We start from the raw sequence: 21132 nt of genomic DNA, 5'->3' as shown, positions 1-21132 counted from the left end.
ATGTAAAGTTGTTAAATGTTCTTAAGACTCATTTGCAAATCACATTATCTTTATTGAATATTTCCACAGTGTTACAAAAACAGTTCAAAAAAGCCAATCAAAAATACATTATGTACAAAAAGATCCAGTTTGCGGGCAAAAATGCTGCCAGCCATCTGAATATCTTAACTAGCACTGAGCTTCAGGTTCAGACTTCTTTGAGGAAACAGATTCTTCAGACTAAAAAAAAGAAGAATGAAGTTAAAAGTTTTGTCTTATATTTGGAAAATGTCCATTAATATTTCTTATGCCTAAAATAGTGATCTGACTAGTTAAAAGATACATAGCTTATTAATAACATTAAATTGTGCAGCAACAGATCCTTTTATTTATATCTAAAAATTCCACTTTGAACAATTGACTTTCTGCTCACTGCAAACTGAAGGGAGAACCAAATGTGGAAACACATCTACCTGAAAACGAAACTATTGGCTAGAACGATCTCATTAAATTGTATAATCACCACATGCACCAGACCCATTTTATTAAAAAAAAACACTATATACAGGTACAGGCAAAATACTGATACCGGAAAGGTTTGTTTCTGCAGATGCTGCTAAACCTGCTGAGTAGTTCCAGCACTTCACATAAGTACTCTTTGAATGAGCAGTAAGCATCCAACTTGTCAACATTTTGGCAACAAGTTAAATTTGCTTCTCCAATAACAAAAGATAGATTGTATCTTTAATTATAACTGGTAATATTCTATATTTTGATATTGTTGACATGTTATGTAAATATACACTAAGCAGCTTATAAATGGTCACATGACATTTTAGATTACAATGAATAAATTCCTGGTAGTACATATCTTAAACATTGCTAAAAAGAGATTAGAAGTTGAACATTTTTGTCTCGCACTCAGACTTGGGATGCAAAATATAAGCTTGAAAAGGCAGAGACATCACTGTATACAGCATAAAGAGGGTGTTGATTGCTTGCCTTGGCGATGCAACATGAACAGTCTATCTTCATTCTCAGACCAGGTAAGTACACTGGTCAGAAAGGTGTCATGGAAATGCAGCAGAGTTGGGCTGTTCCCCTTAGCCCTTTTTCAAAAAAGGGTGCAATGTACATACAAACTGGGTCCTTAGTATTTATGTACAGAGCTTAGAGCAAATCACACTGAGCATGGCTGATAATCTTGGTTTCTGGTGAACTTTAGTAGTCTGAATTGTTTTAACTGAGTTCCAATGGAAGAATCACGTGATGGTTTATACATTTTTAAGTTTGCAAACTTGGGCTGGTTGACCATATGTGTAACACTGCCAGTTATGAGCGAGACATGTTGCTTGACACACATTGACAGTCATTGTGCCTTCATACCTGACATCATACCAGCAGTGGAACTCAAATTACTCATTTGTGGTGCAAGCAAAACATTTGGCTCAACTTAATGGTAAACCCATGAGCAGAGGCCTAGCTATCTGCTCACTGTGTAAACTGAAGAGAGCAGATCAAAACTATCCCAATGGTCACATTATCAAGACTCTGAAGTGTTAGCGAAGTGAAGTTTTATAAAAAGGCTTGAATTTAAAATATCTACTTAATTCCAAGATTGAAATAAAGAAAAAAAAACTGATTTAGAAGACAGTTAACCATATTTCAAACTAGATACAAGGCCCACATGAATCATGTTGCCATGAAGACAGGGTCCAAGTGGGCAAGGGTTACAGACCTAGCCTCTTATTGATCACAAAATACAGCTGGGAGCTTGATTTCTGAAGACAGTATAAGCATTTAAACAAGGCTAGAAGATTCCCCTGGCTCTGGTTATGGGTAAAAATCTCCAGTGTTACTCAAAGTGAAAGTTGGCATAGAGCTTAGAAACTTTCCACCTGAGAAAAGGAAGTGGGACATTGAGAAAGATGAATACTTCAGGACATTTTTAAAAAGTTAACTGAGAAAACATTTGTAGCTTTGAATAACGTGCATACCAAAATAATATTGTCAGTCTTGTCAGTCACAGTAATTAAGTCTTAAAACTCGAAATCTTGTCACATGACTGTTTCAGACACTCATTGAAAGTTTGAACTTCTTTTCAAAGTTACCAAATTCAACAGGGATTATAACAAAATGAACTTACTTCCATTTTCTCAGGAACTCCATTCCTATCATGAGCGGTATCTCCACATCCACCATTCACAGCAGACTCCTCCTGCTTGGCTTTTTTAGGATCTTTGTTATCCCGCTCGCCATCTTCAGGTTTCCTCTGTAATGAAGACTTTAAAAGTTTAAATACTTTTTACACTTCAGCATAATATGTACATTAACATTTCAACAATATAATTTAAATATGCATAAAAATATTAAAACTAGAACTGAAAAGCTGTAGCCGTCAACTGGTTTCTTCTTGAATTTCTCCTACTTGTAAAACTTTGACACCAGCAAAACAATCATGTAATATGACAAATGGCTTTGACCAGTGTACTAACAAATCAAACTGTGCATGCTGTTTCATTCTGGCAAAGTAGGAGCCTGTGACTGCAGAAAAGTAGAAACTTTAAGAGGCCCTCTTCTTCACTGTTAGCTTTAGGCAAACAGCATATCCTATTCTCAAGGACATTAAGACCCGAACTCTCAAATTAGCTTATACCAAGACAAATTATATAAGCCCATGACAAATACTGCAGCAATCTAAAATGAAAGCAGATTTCATTTATTTTTGCTGTAATCTAAACTGGATGGGCACACCATGTTGATTGGATAGGAAGAAACAAATCCAAACTAAACTTACTTTTTTCCTTACTAAATGAGTGATGTTAGATACACAGTTTGAGCTGGAAGTAGAAGCTTCATCCGTTACTTTTCCAGTCTGCACCTACAATTTAAAGTTGAGAGAAAAATAAATTACAAATCAAGGCCCTCTCATTGAAGCAAAAATTGGAATCAAAAGCTGTCTGCCTAATGAGATAAATGTTTCATAAATACTTACAGCTAATGTTGGTGCACTGCTTGCAAGACTGTGTTTTTCAAGTCCTGCAAAGGCAGATGGTCTAGACTGCAGAAAGAAAAATAGTAACTTACACTATTATAATGCCTATATACTCAAAATGACCAGAAGGTAATGGTAGAGGTTGCATAGAAGCAGGACATACAGCCAACACCAACAGGGAAGAATGCAATTACTACAGAGAACTTGCAGAGTAAGCAGTTAAACAGAAAATGAATTGATGGGAAGGAACAATTGCTGGGTGGGTGGAGGGTGAGACAGAGAATGGAGTGTTTGGGGCGACAAGAGGAGAAATTTAAAAAAGGTTGTAAATATAGGATAGTCCATTTATCATTAGACAACACAGCAAGTAGATGAGATAAATCAGTGCTTCCAAAAAGTTTCTTAATAAAAAGGAAATAGAAATTTAGTAATAAGTCAAGATGTGGTAGCTTCACTGATAAACTATTAGAGTATAACACCAACAGGTTCTTGTCAAGACACCATATAGACCACACCATTTATTGTTTTTGATCCTCAGATGCAACTACCACTTTTTAAACAAATTTCTACAAGTGATATACTGACCCCTTTATTACCCCAAACAATAGGCACAATTTTCATAGATTCTAAATCAAGCAACCAGTTGTCATGCTCCCATACCATTCTATGAATTTCCTATTCAACTTGTACTAACCAATGTTTCCTGGAGGGCTTTATTTGCACTCCCATCATCCTTGGATTCTTCTGCATCTTCAATTTTTGCTTTTATTTCTGGCAATAGCTCTTTAAGTTCCTCAATCTCCCGCTTATCTTCAGAAACAGCATCGGTGTCTTTTGCTGGAGATTTGCCTTTCTCTTCTGCTTTCTCAATTCTCTCTGTTAACATGGCTACAAATAAAGCATAAATTAGTTTTAACTACAGATTTAACAACTTTCCTTCAAAACGTACCAAATGGCTAGAAGCTTAAAGCAGCCATTAAGAGTTAACTTTGATACAAAAGCAAGTATTGGATTAGAGAGGGAAGACAGACAGCAAAAAAAAAACTCAGGTTTGGATCGGCAGATGTCAAGGAATTTTCAAACATATAACAATACAGTGCAGAACAGGCCCTTCGGCCCTCTATGTTGTGCTGACCTGTGAACTAATCTAAGCCCATCACCATCCATGTGCTTGTCCAAGGATTGGTTAAATGCCCCGAATGTGGCTGAGTTAACTACATTGGCAGGCAGGGTATTCCACGCCCTTACCACTCTGAGTAAAGAACCTGCCTCTGGCATCTGTCAAATCCATCACCCCTCAATTTGTATTATGACCCCTCGTACAAGCTGACATCATCCTAGGAAAAAAGGCTTTCACTGTCTACCCTATTTAATCCTCCGATCATCTTGTATGTCTCTATCAAATCCCCTCAGCATTCTTTCTAATAAGAACAGACCAAAGTCTCTCAGCCTTGCCTCATAAGACCTTCCCTCCAGGCTAGGCAACATCCTGGTAAATCTCTTCTGCACTTTTTCCAATGCTTCCACATCCATCCTGAGAGGGGGCGACCAGAACTGTACACAATATTCCAAGTGCAGCCGCACTAGCATTTTGTATAGTTGCAGCATGACATTATGGCTCCAGAACTCAATCCCTCCACCAATAAAACCGAACACACCATATGCCTTCTTAACAGCACGATCAACCTGGGTGGCAAGTTTCAGGAATCTATGTACATGGACTCCAAGATCCCTCTGCACATCAACACTACCAAGAATCTTTCCATTGACCCAGTATTCTGTCTTCCGGTTATTCTTCCCAAAGTGAATTACCTCACATTTATCTGCACTGAACTCCATTTGCCACCTCTCAGCCCAAATCTGCAGTTTATCCAAGTCCCCCTGCGACATTCTTCCACTACTCCAACTTTAGTGTCACCTGTAAACTTACTAACCCATCCACTTATGCCTGTGTCAAAGTCATTTATAAAAATGACAAACAGATCCTTGTGGCACACCACTAGTAACCAGACTCCAGGCTGAATATTTTCCATCAACCACCACTCACTGCCTTCTTACAGAAAGCCAGTTTCTAATCCAAACTGCTAAATCACCCTCAAACCCATGCCTCTGCATTTTCTCCAATAGCCTACCATGTGGAACCTTATCACTTTGCTGAAATCGGTATACCCCATGTCAACTGCCCTACCCTCATCCACATGCTCAGTCACCTTCTCAAAAATCTCAATGAGGTTTGAGAGACATGACCTGCCCTTGAAGAAACCATGTTGACTATCTGAAGTCAAGTTGTTGCTTGTTAGATGATTATAACTCCTATCTCTTATAATCCTTTCCAAAACTCTTCCTACAACAAGTTAGGCTTTCTGGTCTATAATTACCTGAGTCCTCTCTCCTGCCCTTCTTAAACAAGGGCACATTTGCAATCCTCCAGTCCTCTGGCTTTGATCTTTGAGTCATCATTGTCTAAAGGTTTAGTACCAAAGGCTCCACCATCTCCTCCCCAGCTTCCCAGAGAATCCCCTGATAAATCCCATCCAGCCAGGGAACTTGTCTACTTTCACTCCTAGAATTGATAACACCTCCTCTTACTAAGCTCAATCCTTTATAGTCTAATATCTCATATCATTCTTCTCTACAACATTCTCTTTTCCCCCCCGAGTGAAAACCAAAGAGAAATATTAGTTTAGTACCTCTCAGATCTCTACAGAATCCATACACAACTTCCCACGTCTGTCTTTGCCTATTCCTACCCTAGTCATCCTTTTATTCCTCACATACCTATAGAAAGCTTTAGGTTTCTCCTTTATTCTATTTGCAAAAGACTGCTCGTGTCCCTTCTTTGCTCTTCTTAACTCTAAATCCCTCCGAGCTAATCTGTAACTCCCCATTCCTTCATCTGAACCATCTAGTCTGTCACAAGCCTCCTTCCACTTAACAAGAGATACAATTTATTTAGTAAACCACTGTTGCCTAACCTGATCACTTCCTCCCTGCCTGATAGGGGCATACCTATCAAGGACTTGCAATACCTGTTCCTTAAACCAGCTCCACATTTCAATTGTCCCCATCCCCAGCATTTTGATACCCCATTTTATGCCTCCTGAGTCTTGCCTAATCACATTATAATTGACCTTGACTCATCGATAACTCTTGCCCTGTGGCATGTACCTATCCCTTTCCATTGCCAAACTAAACATAACTGAATTATGATCACTCTCTCCAAAAGTGCTCACCTACGACCAAATCAAACACCTGGCCTGGTTCATTACCAAGCACCAGATCCAGTGTGGCCTCCCCTCATCAGCCATTCGACATACTGTCTCAGGAAACCATGCTGCACACATAGGATCTGTTTTTGTCCATCCGGCTTACAAGAGTTATAGCATTTCCAGTCAATGTTGGGGAAGTTAAAGTCCCGCATAATGACCATCCTGTTCCCTTCACTTCTGCCAGAATTATTTTGCTAATCCTTCCCTCCAGCTCCCTGGAACTTTGCAGGGGCCTATACAAAAAAAACTTTCAGTGGGACCTCTCCTCTCCTGTTTCAAATCATGGGTAAAAAGGATTCTGGGTAATCCAAGATGGAGGACAAGAAAAAATATGGCTGTATGAACTGCCCCTTGAGGTATTTTAGGTGTTGGAGGTGATTTCCTCGAATTCCAGGAGCAGCAACTACTGTTTTATAAGCTGTTGCATTGTTTTGGAACTTTGAGGGAAAAAAAGGAGAACAAAACAACAGCACCTTGAAAAAGCAGAAAGACAGACAATGGCAGAGACCACATGGTCAGAGAAAGAAAATTACACTGCTGTCTGTTACAATGAATCTGCACAGTTACTGCCTTTGCTGTTAGAGTTCAAGTATCTCTGGACATCAAAGGGTATCTAGGAAAAATTAACAAACAGCAAAATTCACAAGTTGACCTTGGAGGAACCTGTGCAGGAGAGCTCACAGCATGGGAGAAGATTTTAAAACTTGCTGTAAATCTGCAACAGTGAGTAGAGTGGGTTCTTTTTTGATTATGTGTTTTATTGAGATGTCTCGATTAAATTTTAAAAATATAAAACATAGGCACGAAGTTAGCCTGGAGCAGTGGTTATGAGAGCAATAAGGTGGTGCTAATTTCTGGGTCCGTTGACTGTTAAAGAGCAAAGATGGCTTTCAGTAAAGTGATGAGCTCTTCCCTTCGGATGTGGGAGATTAGGGAGAGTTTCCATGTGATGATTATGTCTGCAGTAAGTGCATTTGGTTGAGAATCCTAACAGATTGCTCAGATCAGCCCCTGCAACAGAAGCTGAGGGGTGACCTAATAGAAGTTTATAAAATCATGAGGGGCAAGGATAGGATAAATAGACAAGGTATTTTCCCTGCGGTGGGGGAGTCCAGAACTTGAGGGCTTAGGTTTAGGATGAGAAGGAAAAAAAAAAACTTAAAGGGATCTCAGGGGCAACCTTTTCACGCAAAGGGTGGTGCATGTATGGGATAACCTGCCAGAGGAAATGGTGGAGTCTGGTACATGTACAACATTTAAAAAACATCTGGATGCGTACACGAATAGGAAGGGTTTAAGAGGGATATGGGCCAAGTGCTGGTAAATGGGACTAGATTATTATTATTAGGATATGTGGTTGGCATGGACAAGTTGGACTGAAGGGTCTGCTTCCATACATCTCTATGACTCTATATTGCTTCCAATCCCACAAAGGCAAATTTAAGAGAAAAGATTGGAGCAAAATTCCAACGTTGAGCTTGAATTTATTTCATAACTCAAATCCGAGAAGGCTAACTAAAGTCAAAGACTAAAACTTGAGTAGAAACCTTGATCAAGTTTAGGCAAAGTAGAGAGAGAGGAGACACAATAGAACGGACAATTCGTACAGCAATTCTGGTTTTGTCAGTACAAATAGGGGTAATTCTGTGCATGTTCTTTGAAAGCTATTTATTAGGCCCACTTCCTGTATCCTTAGCTGTGCACATATTCCTTTTACAGTATTAGTCAATTACCATTTGAAAGTTGCTATCGTATATACTTCTACCAGCCATTCAAGCAACGTATTCCAAATAACTCAGCATGAAAGTCAACTCTCCCTTTGATTCAGTTACCAATTTTATGGTCTCCAGTTAAGTGATCAAACTATTAGTTTTTCCTTGGCATGTATCAAAACCTCAATTTTGACCCCAAATCTCCATTCAACTAGTTTTGGTGTTCTAATCTCCCCACATTAGGTCTTTCACGACTAGTATCATTCCACGAAATCTAGGACCATTTCCATGGTCTTGACATCTATCTTGAAGTGTCATGCCTGGAACTGGATACCTGAGGACTAACCAGTGTTTTATAATAATGCATTTCTACTAATGAGCAGTGTCTCTATAAATCTAGGAATTCCACATATTTTAACATTCTTATCAAATTGCCCTGCCACATTTAAAGATTTGTGCATATGTGAACAGCCAGACCCAGGTCTCTCCCCACTCATTTCATTGGTCTTCCCAAAATGGAAGAAAAATTTCTGCTTGTTAGGCTGAAACATTAACTGTAATTAATCGGTTTTCTTTCCCAAACCGATGTTGAATACAGGCTATTGAATTCAAATCAGCTCAAGTCTTATTTGGAAAAACATCCAAGATGTTCACCACCATAGTACAGCTTAGTCAGACAAACAATCATAGTGTTGGCATTGCATGTGCTATCCAGCCAGCTTTACAGTTTAAACAAACTTGATCTCCTTACCTAACCTTTTCTCTATGACATTAAAAGACTCCTTGAAATGTTTCAAAGAGAAATCATATTGATTATTCAAGCTGTAAGCCAACCCCAGTTGATAATGGGTCTCTGCTAGTAGTCTGTTATGTCCCTCGAGGTGTTTTTCCTGAATGGTCAGACATTCGTGGAAATCTTCAACAGCCTGTGTGTAGTTCTCTGTAATTGAACAAGATTGCATTAATCTCCAGTCCATTTACTTTAAACACATCAATGCCATATGGATAAGCTCAATTGTTAGTTTCTATTGAAATACTGACAAAAATAAACTTGAGGCACAAGTGTATATATTGAAAAAACCAGTTTTAATATCTTACCAGATTCTATTCCAACTTCTCCAAGCTTCAGGTAAGCCTGAGCTGCACAGAGTTGTATTTCTTTTCTTTCTTGTCTAGAGAGAGAGTGAACAACTGGAGCTGAACTTGTGATACACGACAAATGCATAGAATGTTTCCATTTTTGGAAAAATTGATTATACTCTAGTTCCTATTTGGCAAATACATAAAACCACGTTAACAGTGACTTATTTGAATACTTGCCTTTTGAAGATCACTTTTGCCAATTCAAGCATTTCCCAGGCCAGCTGCAAATTATCAACCTCCTCACTTTCAGCATCCTGCAATAAATAGTTTGTATTTTAACTCAAATTCAAACTCAATCTAGTCTTTGAAAGGGAGCTTCAAGAATAGATAAATCTACCTTTTCTTCCCCAGTCTCTTCATTTTCATCACCACTTGCATCAGCAGCACCGGAAGCATCTGGGAAGACAAATGCAAACAAACAAATGGTAATTTATAGTTGTGTAATATGAACATTCTGTAAAAGATTACATCAATCTTATATGCTGCTCCAGTGTTTCATTTCAGCAATGCCCACTAGCTTTATGAAGCACAGATTTAGTGCCCTGTAAATGAGCATGTTCATTGCTGAATTATTGGCAACTTACACTACAGCCACGCTTACTGGGAATAAACTCATTCTAGATCCAAAGCCAAAATTTTCCAAAGGCTACTAGTCAACAGAATTTAATTGTTGAAACAATTGGAGATTTAAAATGGGAAAGTATCCGCTATATCCTGCAGAGGTTTGAAAGCCATCCAGGCTAGCAGCTAGACAAGTAACCACCACAGTAGTAGACTAGAAAACCAATGCAGACAGCTTTTAACAATCCCAGAACCAAAGCTATCCAGTTAGTCTACTCTTCCCTCATTGAAGGGTTGCACAATACAATTGCACTAGAAGTCAGTAGTAGATAAGGTGTTAACATAACACAAATTTGGGCCTAATAGCTAGGAGCAGAATAATGAACAAAATTCCAGGAGTTGGGAGTCTTACTCTATTTCAGAGTTTGGCCATTCACCTTAAAGCTATTAATACAAAATTTAAATCTACAGTAATGAAAGGTAATTACAGTAACAGTGCATTTCTCAGCACTGCATTACGCAAAGAATTAATGCCCTGCATTTTAAAAACAACCGCGCATTAAGATTTTTAAAACTCAGTGACAAAGATTAAAACTTGTAAGATAGCTTTATCCCCAGTGATTAGTGCAAGTTTAGAGAAACCACCATTTTCTCCTTTTCTGTGCTCTTACAGAAGTGAGTGGACAGATTTACCAAGTGGTTATCAAAACCAATTATACAGAAAGCCATAAAAAAAGTGTTAGGAGTGTCAGCATAGACAATTTGTAATTTTGTTCAATTGATAAGTCATTAAAACCATTTAAACCAACTTTGTAAATCTGAACACTTGTCCTTGAATTAATACCTGCACCCTCTTCCATTGGTTCTTCAGAACCAGCTGTCCCATCCTCTGTCTTCTGATTTGAGAGTTTACTTTCAACTGATTTTGTCTCATTTTCTTCACTCTCATCAACGCTCAGCTGTTCTTGAGCCGATGCCTCTTCAGCATTTGCTTTCACATCTCTATCCACTAAAGAATCCTGTGGAGGAAGGGCTATGTTGTGTTCCAGTTTTACTTCAACTACTTTCACAGTCTCACCAGCAGGCACCTTCACCCCAGCATTATCCATCATAGGGGAATCGTTTGCAGCCACTTCCTCACTAGAACGGTTCTTAACTTGGAGATGGTCCTTTACATCTTCTGGAATGCTCTCTTGGTCCTTTACTTTCCCTTCCTGGGCATGATCACAATTCCCTGGAGAACAACCTGCTGTTTTAGCCACTTGTTCATTTAGGACATCATCCTGGACAATGGACGATTCTATTTCAAGCAGTGCTTCATTCTTGGTAGTACAGAGCACTCCTGCAGTGCTTGCTTTCTCTTCATCAGGAGTCTCAGTATGGCTCTCTGTTTCTTTGTGAGCTACATCCTGATCAGCAGAAACATTTGCAGCTGGTGCTTCATCGTCTGCAGGCTTATCCTTTTCTTCAGCTAGTGCTGCATACACCTGCTCCCTCAATTCCTCCCTCTCTTTTTCTATACACATCAAGGAGAAAAGAATGCATGAAATTGAAGTTCCCAATGGTGGCTAAGAAATCTGGATTTAGTCACAATTAAAAAAGATCAGAAAAAGTGGATAAATAACATCAGGTAAATCTTAGGTTTCGTCAACAGTCGAGATTAAGGTAGCCATTGGTAAATCATTAACTCATTTCCTGCCTCCATTTTGCTCTTGGTTTCTTAGGTTATTTGGCACATTCTGGCTACAAAGATCCAAACACCTGCTCACCAACTCAGGTCAAATATGCTTTTAACAACTGAATGATTTTCATCCCAAACTATACTGATGCAATATTTGTTCATTTCTCAGGAAGCCCATTTCACCAAGAAGTCATGATACCAAATGCAACTATGAAGGTCAAAATGGTACATGCAAACACTTCTACAGGCGAATAAAATTAGCCTTCAATTAACAATTTATGGAGATTAGATCAATTCAAATATTAGTTTCACCAAGAATATTGGCAGATCCTCAAACTTTTGTACAAAGCTGGCATTTATATCCACCTAAATTATTTGAACTACATTTCTACTTGACAATGGTCCAACACAAAGATGTTGTGATGCCAGTGTTGGCCTAGGGTGGACAACGTCAGAAGTCACAACACCAGGTTACAGACAATCACAAAACTTTCAGAGCACTGTCCCTTTGTCACTTTGGCCTTTGGCCAACACAAATATTCTATATTGATGGAAACGCAAGCCAGCTTTTATTCTTTCTATAATGGCAGCTATCATCACATTAAAATGGTAAATTTGTCACTACGTGACAAACTTCAATTTCCAGTCGGCCTCTTTACAAATAAATAATATGCCACGATTATCCAAATTACAATCACCCAAGTACAGAGAAACCTCGACTTATCCAAACAAGATGGGCAGGCACTATTTCGTTTGGATAATCGATTATTCAGTTAATCAATTAAATGCCTTTCCTCTGGGGCTCAGTTTTTAAAAGGTCAGTTCCCTGTTCAGGAGCCCGTGCCCCAAAACTGCACCACCTTCTCCCTCCTTACAACACCACCCTGCCCAGCCCCCAATCGCATCCAACACCGCCCCCCGTGAAATACATGTTCCTTCAAAAATGGAGGAAGAAAGCAAGCTAGATATAGGTCTACATAAGTTCTGCAATTTAGACCAGACGAAATATTAATACAAAACAAATCTTTTAAGTAGAAGATATTCACCATCTACGTTCTCTGCATTTTCTACTTTGGAGTCCTCATCTGCTGTTGTTTCTTCATCATCATCTTCAGGAACTCCTTGAAGAGCATTGCCAAGAACACCACGCTCCATTCTGAGATACAAGAAAGTACGATGATCATCCTCCTCTATCAAACACTCGCAATCCAAAGTTACAGTGTGGTAATTGGGTAGTTTAAAGAGGACAACTAATGCTTTGCAAATTTAAGTTTTAAAGAAGGTTCTAACTGACAAACAGAAATAGAGTGCAGAACAGACATGGCTGGTCTTAAACTTGCCTGTTAATCAAATGTTTTCCTTTTAAAAAATGCTTAAAACCCACAAGAATCTAACTGCTTAGCACAATATTTTTAAAACAATAAATACTAGGGGGCTAAAGACTTAAGAAATCAGGAAATTACATGTTACAACAGCTGCAATAATATTTTAACAGAGGACATTCTTCTGTTTTAAGTATTCCTTCACTAATGCCACTCTTACTTGTATGTGACTCCAGACCTACAGCAATGTGGTTAATTCTCAAATAACCTAGCAAGCCACTCAGTTTAAGGGCAGCTAGGGACTGGCAATAAAGATGCCAGTCAGCCAATAACACCCATGTCCTACAAGTGACTAAAGAAATAGCTACTTAGTCTATTCTTGTTCATCTAGTTTATAAACTAACCTTGCTAACTCCAGAAGGGCTTTTCCGTAGCAGAAATAGGCTTCTCCGCATTCATCTGCCATTTCTCCATGCCTTTCACTCCTTTAAATCAAAGGGAATAGATCAAGATTTTGTATGGCCATACTGTCATGGTTGTACCAATTATAATGATAGAAATAAAAAGAAATAACAGAACAAAGAAATTGAACGTGCTATATTAAGCTATCCACATAGTTTAGCTTTTAAAAATTGAAATATCTACGAATGAACTGTTTTCCCCATGATGCTGACTTCTGAACTCTACTATTTCCAGAGGAACTGGTATCTTCTGCAAACTTTACATCATCCAACAGTCCATAAACATACTTACAATAGCCTGCACGCATCTTGAAAGGTATTGACTGCTGCTACAAAATCTTCCATCACCATGTGTCGTTTGCCAGTTCCAAGTAACTTTGTGGCTTCAGCACTGACATCAGCACTGTTAAAGTAAGCGTTTCATGAGTGAATAGGAGATAGACTTATTCATATATAAAAAAAAAGTTACATCCCCAACAAAATCTCCCCAATTTAAAAAGAATCTTACTGATTGGCAATAAAATTCAAAATAACAGGAAAACATGTCAATCAAGTTTAAATTATGGTTGCCACAAGATTCCACATAAAGTGTGACTGCCTTCATTACCATGCAGCTAACTGTTCAAAAATCAATTAGGCCAAATGGAATTATGCCAATCCATTCAAGAATCTATTAAAAACCAGGAAAAAGCCATTTGGAGCAATTTCCATGTATGAAAGCTTCATGTCTGAAAATGACAGTGTTGCCAGGTGAATTTGCTTTTAAAAAAAAACCAAGGTTTCAGTTCTGATTAAACCATCTGAGCTCATGTTACATTTCAATGGGGAAATGTAGTATGTAAGGTCTAAAAACAAAAGACTTTGGCTTGCTTCAGAAATCCTGTTCAAATTAGTTGATAAAAAGCACTTAAAAAGGGGCATTTCCCAATTGTTTGATGCACTTATTCCATTTTCAACTTATTAACACCTTGTCCAGTTTGGAGTAGCAAGCATGATTTTACTTGATTTTAGCTAAGATATTTATGTAGTGCTCTGATGTCATCTTTCATCTTAAAAAGGACAGAGACCTACATTTCCAATAAACCTCAATTGCTGAATGTTACCTATCTACAATACTTGATAAATTTGCTCCAAAAGTAAGGAATATACTTCTGTCAAATTCTTAGGGTTGTGGGTGATCCAGCCCTACTATGCTACTTCAAATGGATCAACCAATGACAGGCTAGAGTTCAAAGACCAGGTTGGGCCAATAAATAATAAGAAAACAAAAAGGTACTAAACTATGGCCATACCATTCTGAAAATGCCCAATCTCTGATCTCAGAAGCTAAGCAGACTGGTTAGTCTTTGGATGGAAGATTGCCTGAGAATACCAACTGCAGTAGGCTTTAGGGCCCTCGTGCAGTAGGATCCCTACCCCTGGACCGGGAGGCCCAGGTTCAAGTCCCACCTGCTTCAGAAGTGTTTCATAACATCTCTGAATAGGTTGATTAGAAAAATAAGTTAAATAGAAAAAACCTCACTGGCTACAACTATTGCAATGTGAACGAATTACATCTGGATCACTTATCTAGTACCATAAACACCAGCACATTGAACCTTCAGCTTTAAATTATAATAAATACAGGCACTGAAAAATCCAGTATCACTAATGGTTTATGTCGAATGACATAAACCAATCACTAAGCATGAAACTCGACTCTTCTTTGCCAGTCGTAGCATAGAATATAGCACCATATGGACACCTGTTAGCACTAATCCATTCACATCAGACTGTAAATGTTGAAAACACAAGAGATCAGATAAGAGTTTGTTAAGTGGGGAGTTTGCTGAAGGAGATGGATCAATGCATACACTTTCAAAATGCTACAGATTCTTGAAAAGGTTCCTACAGACTGGTAAGTAATGAACGTAATTCAACTATTTAAGAAAGGGGAGAGAGCAAGAGAGCAAATGTAGAATTGTAAACCTGTTAATTTGATGTTAGCAGCAGGGAAAATTATAGAATCGATTATAAAGGACACTTAGAAAATGAAGATAAAAATAAAAAGGAACATCAGGAAGAGTTTGAGGATAGTACAAAAGGGAGAGTGAGATGGTGATAGCTGGATGCAGGTAGAGGGCGATTGTGATTGGTTAGTGGGGAGGGGTGGAGAAGGGAGGTGAATAGGTAGACAGACAGATTAGGTCAAAATCAGGAAGGCAGGGAAGAGGGGGAAGGCTGGACATGGGAGAGGCTAGGGATGGAGAGTTTGGAGCTACTAAACTCCAAATGGAGGCTGCTAGGCTGTAAGCTCCTAAGGCAAAATATAAAAAAGGAGTTGTACATTCAGTTTACGTTTGGCCTCACTTTGACAATGGAGGAGGCAGAGGACCGACATATTGCCAGGAGAGTTGAAATGGATGACAACTAGAAGGTCACGTTGATTGGTGCGCACGGAGCATAAGTGCTCCGTTGACCTGTCTCAGAGTCTGCTTTTGGTCTCCCAGATAGAGGAGACCATACTGGGAGCAACAGACGCAGTAAACCTGGTTGAAAGATGTGCTTGTTCCTATGTTATGATCTTGATCAGGATCCGGAGGTCAAATGAAATGCCAACTCTCAGAAACAAATAATGGTTAGCTAAAAACATTCAATTGAAAAATACTAAACCGAGTCAACATCAATCAGGACATGAGAAATTCATACAACAATGCACGCTCATCGCCAGGGTTTGGGTCGAAAGCCCTGCTATTGAGTAGAGTCCTTAAAGTATAAATGAGTGCCACATTGTCACAAACAAGTTTAGCCACCTCCAGTGCCTCAGTCCAGGTATACTGGATCTTGTCAAGAGGAAGATGGCAGCTTATGTCAGGATGAGATGTGATGGCTCAGTTAGGGCGCTCAAGTGTTACAGGTTAGCCAGGAAAGATCTAAAGAGAGAACGAAGAGGAGCCAGGAGGGGACATGAGAAGTCATTGGCAGATAAGATCAAGGAAAACCCTAAGGCTTTCTATAGGTATATCAGGAATAAAAGAATGACTAGAGTAAGATCAGGGCCAATCAAGGATAGTAGTGCGAAGTTGAACATGGAGTCAGAGGAGATAGGGGAAGTGCTAAATGAATACTTTTCATCAGTATTCACACTAGAATAAGACAATACGGAGATACAGGCAACTAGACTAGATGGGTTAAGGTGCACAAGGAGGTGGTGTCAGCAATTCTGGAAAGTGTGAAAACAGCTAAGTCCCCTGGGCCAGATGGGATTTATCCTAGAATTCTCTGGGGAGCCAGGGAGGAGATTGCCAAGCTTTTGGCTTTGATCTTTATGTTGTCATTATCTACAGGAATAATGCCAGAAGGGAGGAAGATAGCAAATGTTTCCTTGTTCAAGAAGGGGAGTAGGGACAACCCCGGTAATCATAGTCCTATGGGCCTTACTTCAGTTGTGGGTAAAGTGTTGGAAAGGATTATAAGAGATAAGATTTATAATCTATAAAGAAATAACTTGATTAGGGACAGTCAACACTGTTGTGAAGGGTAGGTTGTGCCTCACTAACCTTAGTTTTTTTTTGAGGTGACCAAACAGGTGGATGAGGGTAAAGCAGTTGATGTGGTGTATATGGATTTCAGTAAGGCATTTGATAAGGTTCCTATGGTAGGCTATTGCACAAAATACAGAGGTATTGCATTGAGGTGATTTAGTGGTTTGGATCAGAAATTGTCTAGCTGAGAAAACTCAGTGGTGGTTGATGGGAAATGTTCATCGTGGGAGTTCAGTTACTGGTGGAGTATTGCAAGGATTGTTTTGGGTTCACTGTTATTTGCCATTTTTATAAATGACTTGGATGAAGGTATAGAAGAATGGGATAGTGAATTTACAGATGACACAAAGGTTGGTAGAGTTGTGGATGGTGATGAAGGATGTTGTAGGTCACAGAGGGACATAGATAAGCTGCAGAGCTGGCAAATGGAGTTTCTTACAGAAACGTGTGAGGGGATTCATTTTGGAAGGAGTAATAGAATGCAGAGAAAAGTCAAGGTATTATGTACTGGTTTATCTTGACTGAATTTAACAGACTGAGTTTTGGATAAAGCCATGACTTCATCAGCAATGAAATATAACATCCAAGATATGTCTGGATGTAGGTTTGCTCACTGAGCTGGAAGGTTAGTTTTCAGTAATTTCGTCAACATACTAGGTTACATCATCAGTGAGTCTCCGCATGAAGCACTGGTGGCATGGCCCGCTTTCTATTGATGTGTTTGGGTTGGCGATGTAATTTCCTATGGTGACGATTTCCTGTTCTTTTTCTCAGGGGGTGGTAAATGGGATCCAAGTCAATGTTTGTTGATAAGAGTTCTGGTTGGAATGCCATGCTTCTAGGAATTCTCTTACGTATCGCTGTTTGGCTTGTCCTAGGATGGATGTGTTGCCCCAGTCTAAGTGGTGTCCTTCCTCATCTGTATGTAAGGATACTAGTGAGAGTGGGTCATGTCTTTTTGTGGTTAATTGATATTCATGTATGTTGGTGGCTAGTTTCTGCCTATTTGTCCAAGACATGTTGTTGATAGCAACTCGGTATATAATTTACAAAAAACCCCATTAGCAGGATTTAGGAGAGCCAGTTTAGTTCAATTTCTGGTCAATGGTAACCCACAGATCATCAACAGTGAAGAATTCAGTAATGGCAATGTCATTTGCTTGACATTTGGATGGAACAAATTTTATTGCTGCCTAACAGCCCATGCCCAAGTGCCATCCTGATCTTGCTGCATGCAAAGACTAGCAGTTTCAGTATCTTCGATGATCGCAAATGGAACTCAACATTGTACAAGCACTTTTGATCTTATTGAGGGAGTTAACAAGTGATAATCAGGGGCTACAGTTGGTCTTCAACAACCAGAGCTATTTACCTTTGTAGTTGGTTGGGCAAAGTCCATCCCTCCAACAGAAAGTCATATTGATAGCATTTTGATAGAAGTGATCAGCATACCTTCCATCATACCTTCCCTGTTGTTAAATGTAGTCTTGGACTGTAGTTTTACAGGTTTGGTATCTTATTTTCCTGTTCATGACAAGTGTTCTTCCTAAACATCTGATGTAGATTGGGTTTCCCCCCCCGACTTGACAGTAATGGCATGGTGAGGAATATACCTCTTGTTTAAATTATAGTTAAGTACATTCTGCTACTGGCTACATGTGTAAATTTATCCCATTTAACCTAATGAGAGCCACACATGATCAACAGCTTTCTCAATGTGACAACAAACTGCAACTCCATACAGACTGAATAGTCACTCTGACCAACAGTACCATGAGCTGGTGCATTGACAACAGCTGGTTATTCAGGTTTTCCCTCATTGATTCCTATCTATTATAGCATCTGGCAGCAACAGTCCTAAGATTGACCTCTCCAAGTCACACAAAATGAAACAGCACCTGGAACAAAAATAAAATTTCATACAAATGTCACAGGGTGGAATTCTCTACCAGAGCTTAAGTGGCTTAAGAATATTAAAAAAATACATTTTTAGGTTTAGAAGACATTAATTAGTATGGGGGAAAAGAAGGAACGGTATTGAAAGAGAATTAGCCATATTGAATAGCAGAGCAGGCTCGAAGGGCCAAATGGCCCACTCCTGCTCCTAGTTTCTATATAGTCCACAGTATTCCAAGGTATATATGTGGAAGCAACCCACAAATGCAAAGACTTAAATTGCTTCAGAGTACACCATGTCCTATGACTAAAACACTAGAGTATTTCCAAATCGCTCCATGTACAGATGTTAACACAAATCATTCTAGGAACTGTAATCACTCAGAAAATTCTCGACTCAAACTTATTGTGGTGGCGGTGGGGCATCATGACAGTCCAAACATTTCAAGGTCATTCATCAATACTTTCTCAGGGCAAACAGTCACTAAATGCAGCATTGTCAGTATCATTCACCCACAGACTTTCATTTTTTTTAAAAGGAAAAGCAAATTCGAATTTACGTATAGTCTCGTTACACAAGATGTGCACTTCCAAATAATTTATCCAGGAGGTAATTACAGATACTGTATATAATTGAACATTACAACGGCAGAGTGTGTGCCCAGAAGCGTGAATTCTGATAGGTGGAATCAACTTCGCGAACCTATTATTCATTTAGTGAAGCAGCAAAATTTGCTGGAGATGCCCCTTCAAAGTTTCTTACAAAAGAATGCTAACACAGACACTAAGTATTAACCATTTAAGCACTCGTTCAACAAAGTACTTCGAATGCTCGTTCCACTAAAAAACAGGCTGTTCTGAAACACTCGGGTTACCACGCTAAAGCAGAGGAGAGTTATCAGCAAAAGGAAAGCGAACGGGATAGCGCTTTTACTCGTTCTTGCTTGCAGTGCACAGATACATGAAGCAGGCTTAAAGAGCGCCATCGGAAGGTACGATGTCACCAGGGGGGGGGATTGTGCATTGGGACTGCTGTGCGCCTGCAGCTCTGCCTCCTCCGCTCGCGCTCCGGGCTCACGTTCCTTCCCCATTGTAGCGACAGCAGAAATGGAACGCGGTGACAGTGGGCGCAGGCGCGGAGCAGCCAGAGCCCCGGGGAAAGCCTTGGCCCGGGCTCCATTGCCTTCTCAGCCGCTGCAACACTCACCCCTCGGCGCTGCCTGCAACACTGGACGTGGAGGCACTCGGTTCCTGATCCGCCATTTCAAATTCTCCTTCGGCTCTCGGGCTTTGCTTCCTGCCTGTCTATGTGCAGAGGATTCGATCCTGCAGAGAGTCTGAACGATACGGACAATTACTTAAGCAGTAATTCCCGCGGAATATTTCCCGGGTTTCCTAATCCTCCCTGTTTAAAAAATGGCAGCGGAAAGAAACCCGCTCCTATTCCCGCCTTTTATTTACCCCACTGTACATCACTTCCTATTCACCCTTAACCTTGGCGGGAAAATGAATCTGAACGGATGTGCCGTTATTTGTTTTTTTAAGAAAAATGCATGGGTGTAATCTGAAAGTAAAAGTGCAATTAATCTGTTAAATAGCTGAACTGTGTTCAATTCTCTTAACTGTATCCAAATCAAAGTTAAAAATCACACAACACCAGGTTATAGTCTAACAGGTTTAATTGGAAGCACACTAGTTTTCGGAGCGACGCTCCTTCATCAGGTGATAGCGGAGGGCTCAATCGTAACAGAATTTATAGCAAAAAGTTACAGTGTGATGTAACTGAAATTATACATTGAAAAATTGATTGTTAAGCCTTTCATCTGTTAGAATACAGTGATAGTTTCACCTGTTTCATGTGTAAGAAAGAAGTGAAACTATCACTGTATTCTAACAGATGAAAGGCTTAACAGACAATCAATTTTTCAATGTATAATTTCAGTTACATCACACTGTAACTTTTTGCTATAAATTCTGTGTTACGATTGAGCCCTCCGCTATCACCTGATGAAGGAGCGTCGCTCCGAAAACTAGTGTGCTTCCAATTAAACCTGTTGGACTATAACCTGGTGTTGTGTGATTTTTAACTTTGTACACACCAGTCCAACACCGACATCTCCAAATCACGTATCCAAATCACTTAGCAAAGTGTAAGGGTTAAACTGTGCTCCTGGGCAACAACGATGTCAGGATCAGTAGAATTCACAAAGCAAACATTCAGATCCCAAATTAAACTTATGGAAGTGGGTTCATATATAAAATAGATCAGCTAGTTTATTATCCTGTTAAGTCAATAGAATTATTCCGTTAAAAATAAGGCTGTACATGGATATTCTGATAAATTCTATGTTACACTTTGCAAAGGTGACCCACTTTATATTTTGTTTAACTTACAGGGTCTGTTATCAGTTTATACTACATCAGATAGCGCAATTTCGTTTATTTTGTCCAAATGTTGTTAACTTTCTCAAGTGTATAATCTTGGTATTTCTTAACATTTCTCCACATGCCACTATTCGAACAATGAAGTGCAGTACTCTGCAGCAGAGTATTCTTGTTCATCGACTTCATGTAAAAGTTTTTTCTTTA

At 39.3% G+C, this 21132-nt stretch overlaps 1 protein-coding gene across 2 annotated transcripts; it reads right to left on the bottom strand.

Annotated features, from left to right (window-relative positions):
- Positions 1–31: 31 nt before the first annotated feature.
- Positions 32–20024, bottom strand: LOC122554309 (nuclear autoantigenic sperm protein (histone-binding)). 2 transcript variants are annotated; one of them, XM_043699123.1, is made up of 14 exons: positions 19751–20024; positions 13416–13526; positions 13067–13147; positions 12387–12496; positions 10504–11175; positions 9436–9494; positions 9276–9352; positions 9054–9127; positions 8707–8895; positions 3669–3862; positions 2975–3040; positions 2777–2860; positions 2126–2263; positions 32–219 (listed from the first exon to the last, which is right to left on the bottom strand). In XM_043699123.1, the coding sequence occupies exons 1-14, from the start codon at positions 19804–19806 to the stop codon at positions 169–171; spliced, it is 1962 nt and encodes a 653-aa protein (XP_043555058.1). In that variant the 5' UTR covers positions 19807–20024; the 3' UTR covers positions 32–168. The 2 variants fall into 2 exon arrangements, with proteins under 2 accessions (XP_043555058.1, XP_043555059.1); XM_043699124.1 differs by having other exon boundaries at positions 2126–2251.
- Positions 20025–21132: the final 1108 nt, after the last annotated feature.

Source organism: Chiloscyllium plagiosum, chromosome 11, assembly GCF_004010195.1.
Source record: "Chiloscyllium plagiosum isolate BGI_BamShark_2017 chromosome 11, ASM401019v2, whole genome shotgun sequence".
NCBI classification, from domain to species: Eukaryota; Metazoa; Chordata; class Chondrichthyes; order Orectolobiformes; family Hemiscylliidae; genus Chiloscyllium; species Chiloscyllium plagiosum.
The sequence above is the reverse complement of the archived record's forward strand: the minus strand, read 5'-3'. Positions and strand labels throughout refer to the sequence as shown.

Bases quoted from the DNA above. Each gene is read 5' to 3' on its own strand.
- LOC122554309 (XM_043699123.1), bottom strand. From the start codon at position 19,806: ATGGCGGATCAGGAACCGAGTGCCTCCACGTCCAGTGTTGCAGGCAGC. The intron at 11,176-12,386 runs GTGAATATCTTC...TGATGTGTATAG, and splicing joins AAATGCAGAGAACGTAGATG to AAAAAGAGAGGGAGGAATTG. The intron at 220-2,125 runs GTAAGTTCATTT...TCTTTTTTTTAG, and splicing joins GAGTTCCTGAGAAAATGGAA to TCTGAAGAATCTGTTTCCTC.